Consider the following 6,038-nt stretch of genomic DNA (forward strand, 5'->3'; position numbering starts at 1 on the left):
ATATCAAAGAGAATATTATAAAGGAAGTAACTGACTTAGACCAACTACTACACTAGTCTATTTCTTGAAGACTAGTTGGCTAAGGTTCATTTTGAACTTTGCTGACTTGATAAGAGATCACTTAAGCTTTTCTTGTTGCATCTTATCAGATAGTGGTTCAAATGGTTTGTGATTGTCTAATGAACCACGAACTATTTATATAAGCTATGATTACTGGACGTTTTGATCTAGGGTCATAACTCTATATGACTGTTTCTTACTGTTAGTGAGAAACTAGTCAGTATTTGACAATTTCTGACTGTTTTGCATGTAACAAAAACCAGTTGCATGCTAGCCATTTATACTCAGTGGCTAGCCGTTTATGACTGTTGGGCTAGCCACATGCAGTAGTTTGTACATGCTCCGGTTAAATACTACATGAGCAATTACACCACCTCTTAAATGGGTAGTTCCAATCCTATATAAGGCGGACATTCTCTTTCAAAGACCTCTTACCCACAATACTCTAACCACCTAACTCATAGCCACACTATCACACCACAACTTACACCGATTCACGTAATGTCGCGAGGGAGTGATCCATTTGCGACACGATGCACACGTGTAAAGTGCGCCACTAACACCTTTATAGCCACACTACCTTACATGCCCACGCCCTCGCACCGAGCTCAAACCCTTCACATTGGAACACGCAAGTCCCGATACTCTACGAATTCACCAACAAATAGTAAGGTACTTAACACCCTACTTATAAACACAATATATTCTTATCTCCTTTTTGATAGGGGACTATTCCCAAAAGCACCAAAATTCAAGTTTATTTAACAAACATTATATATATATATATATATATATATATATATATATATATATATATATATATATATATATATATATATATATATATATATTAATCAAATATTTTTCACAACACATGGTTCACCAAAAGTGTACATATGTCTGTGACGAAAAAGACAAATATCTTTCAAAGGCACGTGACTGACACACGCATGATGCATGTAGCTTTTCGTGCACAAGAAGCTTTCAAAGACATGCCAATAGCGGATTCCTCGCAATTCACTTCACACACAACATGACCATCCCTAATCAGAAATAGATTCGCAAGAAAAAAGAAAAAATTTCCTAAGACTCAAAGTTAATAAAAGATCAGAGTGATTAATATAAAAATTATTTAAAATTAGAAACAAATCAGATCACAATAACATCATAGAGTAACAAATTCAAATCTCATAAGGACACTGCCAATGCATACTAAAAAATTTACACAAAAATTATAATGCGGATACTGCCTCTCAAAGTTTATAAAAGCAACCTAGCACTTAACAAATAGCTTCAAGCCCTTATCACACACAATCAATCTCTCTGTATCGCAATATTGTTTATCCTTAGTTTAGCTTCTTAGCTTAGATATTTTGCTTCCGTATAGTTGTGTTACAATGAGTTCGGAATCTTTAATTTAGATTCGCTACTTTCTAGCACAATCGTTGCAGTACGCCATATGAGTAAGTTTTAAAAAAAATCCACAATTGCAGTTGTCAGATCTTGATCATTGAGTTCTTATTTAACGGATCCCCCATCGATCACATTATACTGAGTTCACATAACGACCGCATTTACCTAGTTATTTTTCTTTTCCGCAAGTTATACCATTCTTATATGTAAATTAATAAAATTGGTGACTAACTTTATTTTTAATATTGTTTATCTATTATTAATTCATTGAGAAATATGATAGGCTCTCACCATTGAAAGAAAAGTCCGTATCTCATGACAAAAGGATCTCATTATGAAAAACTAATCATCCCCATCAAAATCGTCTTATCATTATAACATTTGATGGTTGAACAATTATATTAATTATACACATTTGAATGAATTTAGGTCATTAATAACACTTGTGACCACACATTCGGATTGAATAGAAATAATATAATGCCGACCATACCTACACCCAGTCTTTGGTGTATGCGCTACTTGACGATTGAATGGTGCCAACATTCAATGACTGTATTTTCATGAACGTGGTACCTATGCAGAAGATTCAAACAGATCATCCAACCGGCCCCATTTTGGATGGGACATGGCCCAAAATTCTCACTGACCAGACAGTCCTAACCATCAATTGGAGTGAAAGGAAATAGATGGTTTATAAGAGTTGTTTTTTTTTTTAATTAAGTTCAATTAGCCATTTACATTTTGGACGTAGCATAGATGAAAATGATCAGATGAATGGTTAAAATTAAAATAGAGTGGTCCAAAATCAACAGGCAAAATCATGTAGTTGCTATCATCAGCTCAGTGTGAATTTTGGGTTACGCTCCATACACAATCACTCCAGCGACTTGGACAGTCTGGATTGCCTTACAACTAGGCCATGATACAGGGAAGCCGATTGCCTACTGAGAAAACTCTGTGGGGCCACCGTGATGTATGTGTCTTATCCACGCCGTCCATCCGTTTTATCAGCTCCATTTAGGGTATAAGCGCGATATGGAAGCATATTCAAAGCTCAAGTGCACCACACCACAAGGAAAAAGTGTGAATTGAATTACTACCGTTGAAAACTTCTTGTGGGCCACATAAATTTTGGATCAAGCAGATATTTGCGTTTTCCCTTCATCCATGTGGGTCCTAGGAAGGTTTCAACGATGGACGTCATTATCCCCACTGATTCCTGTGGTGTGGTCCATCTGAGCTTTGGACATGCTTTAATTTTGGGCTCTTGCACTAAAATTAGCCGGAAAATCGGATGGACGGCGTGGATAAGACAAATTCGTCCACGGTGGCCCCATAGAGGGCACTGACTTACTCAGCACGCAATTCGCTTCCTGCGTGCAGTGGATTCAAGAGAACTGACCACCTACCCACGATGCACAGCAACTTTGGTATCACACAGTACCATCTTTCGCTCCAAGATGTCACTTTTGTAGGATATCAGTACCATGAATACAGAAATGTATACCATTAGTATGGCCCTCTTCCAAAATCAGGATGATATGATCACTCGTGGACCACGCATTTATGTTGAGTCAAACTACCTGTTTTTAATTGGTTCCAAAAGTGTGGCTAACCTAATGAGTGGAATAGCCTGATTTTTATAAGAGATGATCTTAATATATGGTTCTACCATTTGCATGGTACTGATTTTTTAAAATGTGCAAGTTGGTGGGAAATATGGTACGGTACCACAAGTTGTCGTACACTTGCTTGCAGGGGATCAGTCTCATTTTTTTCAAAATGGTAGTTGCCAATTACCATCATAGGGAGCCTAATACGAGAGTTTAAACTTCAAAAGTTCAAACCATAACGGCGGTTCCTCAAAAACGTTTGTAGAATAAGCTTCTTCTACAGCCACGTGTGCGGGGCCCACCGTGACGTGGGTCCCACCCACATCCACTCCGTCTATAAGGTGTTTAAAAGTTCAATCCATATGCCAAATCTCAGGCCGTTCCAAACCGTAGTTGGGTCCCACCATAGGGAAAAGATAGGGTAGGGATTTTAGAGATTTTAGGCAGGATTTTACTGGAGTGTGGCGCACCAGAATTTTCAATCTGCCTGATTTTCAACAACCAAGCAAAAAATGTTGTGGCCGATATGATGGACGGAGTGGATTTCATGAAAAAAATTCACTGTTGGCCCCACCCACCTAGTTTGAAGAATAAGACTATTATACAAACATTACATAGGAAGCACATCAACATAAATCACAGAATTAAGTTGTAATTAAATGAAAAAATAGGGTCCATTTATCTGACAGTATTTAAAAAAATAAAAATAATAAATAAATAAAAGACGACCACTCCAGCTACAAAAGGGCCTATGTCCCCAAACTCCATTCAAAATCCACCCTGCAATCCCAACAAAAATAGAGAAGAAAAGATCAGATCTTTCTCAGCCCATGGCAAGATCACATAGATTCAGGGGAGTCAGACAGAGGCATTGGGGCTCTTGGGTCTCCGAAATCCACCACCCATTACTGTAATTCCCTTCCATCTTCATAGAAATCCAATGGTTTTCGCAGCGGTTTTCTGTCCAACTTACAAACTTAAAACTAATCCAAACCACCCATTTTTTTTCTTGGTGTAGGAAGAATTGAATTTGGTTAAGAATTTCAAAACCGACGTTTCTGCAGCGGTCTTTGATTATTATTATTATTATTATTACTTAAAACCAATCCAAACTCCATCTTTTCTTGTTGCAGAGAAAAAATCCATTTTCTGATTTATCAGTTTTGGTTCTGTTCTGTACTTCAAAGAATCTAATTTCCCTTGTTCTTAGTGTACAAAGATTAGAATTTGGTTATGAATTTCAAAAATTGACCTTTCTGTAGCAATCTTCGATTCGTTGTGTACTAAAAAAAATCCAAACTCCAGTTTTTTGGTGAAGAAAAAATCCATTCTGTTTTTTGTTCTGTTCTGTTCTTAAACGTTCAATTTCCATTGTTCTTAGTATTAGAAAGATTAGAGTTTGGTTGGAAAATACAAAAAATCAATGTTTTTGTAGTGGTCTTCAATTGGTTTGTACTTAAAATCAATCCAAAATTCCATTTTTTCGTTTTGCAGAAAAACCCCATTTTGTTTTTGTTCTGTTCTGTACTTAAATTAACCCAATTTCCATTGTTCTTAGTGTAGAAAGACTAGAATTTGATTTGGATTTACAGAAATTGACGTTTATACAGCGCAGTCTTCAATTCACTTAGTACTTAAAATCAATCTAAATTTCATTCTTTCATGTTGCAGAAAAAAATCCAATTTGTGATTTGTTTTTTAATCTGTTCTATTCTTGAACTAATTCAATTTCCATTGTTCTTAGTGTATAAAGACTAATTCATTCTGAAATGATGTATTTACTACTTTAACTAATCCGATTTCAGTCATTTCTTGGTGTAGAAAGACTATAACTTGGTCCCGACTGTCTGAAACCGTCCATCTTAATGTCTGATGCTTTCCATAGTGATCTTCCATTCATTTACTCAAACTAATCTATTCTTCTTTTCTTTTTTTCATGGTATAGAAAGACTAGAATTTGGTTGGGAACATTCGAGACAGCCGAGGATGCGGCTAAAGCCTACGACGAAGCGGCGCGGCTTATGTGCGGGCCGCACGCCCGGACTAACTTCCCATTCGACCCCAACACGTCGAATTCTTCGAAGATTTTGTCTGCAGCGCTCACGGCGAAGTTACAAAGGTGTTGTATGGGGCCCATTCATGAACCAAAGACTACGATAAAGAGCGACGGGCTGGGGACAGAAGAGGAGATGTTGCATGTGGAGGATGATGAGTACATTGAAGAGATGATTGAGGAGCTTATCTATAATGGGTCAATGGAAATTTCATTTTCTACTTCTTCATCTGCATCATCATCATCTTCTTCTTCTTCTTCAATGTGAGTTGGGATTTGGGATTCTTCTAGTAAGTATATAGGAGTTGGCATATAAGTCTGCAATGTACATAAAAAAAACTCAGGAAGGTGAGGTGTTTGGGAGAGTTTTTCTTGAATGTTTTGAAATGTAGGACCCAGTAAGGAATCAGGGGTAATATTGTAATTTTGGGCCTTTCTTAGATTCTACTATTTCTAATATAAGCATAATATTTATATTTTTGTTTTTAGAATTTTGGGCATGTTTGGACTAGTTCCAAGGTTTTCATTTGCTCTTTTTTTTTTTTTTTCTTACACACGCACACACACCACCACACACTCACACCGTAGTGGAATTTCACCACCTATGGGTACTCGAACCCTCGACCGGGTGTTGAAACTACTGAGAGTCTACCACCGGAGTAAGAGTGAGGACCCTTTTCATTTGCTTTTCTGCATAAAGAGAAGAACTTTAATACTCTGCAGGACTGTGGTTGATGATACACAGGCACTTAGAAATTACTTTTGAATTGCATTTGTGGCATATGAGTGTTTCTAACTAATCTGTCTAAACCATGCTTATTTGATTATCTGACTATTGAATTGGTGGACATTTCTTGGACAGTTAATTTTTATTTTTATTTTCAACAAAACAAAAA

General features: G+C 36.9%; 1 protein-coding gene across 1 annotated transcript; it reads left to right on the plus strand.

Moving 5' to 3' along the window:
* The first annotated feature begins 3,837 nt into the window (after positions 1-3,837).
* On the plus strand, positions 3,838-5,618 carry LOC131256720 (ethylene-responsive transcription factor ERF003-like). The gene is made up of 2 exons (XM_058257730.1): positions 3,838-3,999; positions 5,035-5,618. The coding sequence occupies exons 1-2, from the start codon at positions 3,920-3,922 to the stop codon at positions 5,408-5,410; spliced, it is 456 nt and encodes a 151-aa protein (XP_058113713.1). The 5' UTR covers positions 3,838-3,919; the 3' UTR covers positions 5,411-5,618.
* Positions 5,619-6,038: the final 420 nt, after the last annotated feature.

The sequence above is a fragment of the Magnolia sinica genome, chromosome 9, assembly GCF_029962835.1.
Source record: "Magnolia sinica isolate HGM2019 chromosome 9, MsV1, whole genome shotgun sequence".
NCBI classification, from domain to species: Eukaryota; Viridiplantae; Streptophyta; class Magnoliopsida; order Magnoliales; family Magnoliaceae; genus Magnolia; species Magnolia sinica.

Bases quoted from the DNA above. Each gene is read 5' to 3' on its own strand.
- LOC131256720 (XM_058257730.1), top strand. From the start codon at position 3,920: ATGGCAAGATCACATAGATTCAGGGGAGTCAGACAGAGGCATTGGGGC. The intron at 4,000-5,034 runs GTAATTCCCTTC...TTCATGGTATAG, and splicing joins GAAATCCACCACCCATTACT to AAAGACTAGAATTTGGTTGG.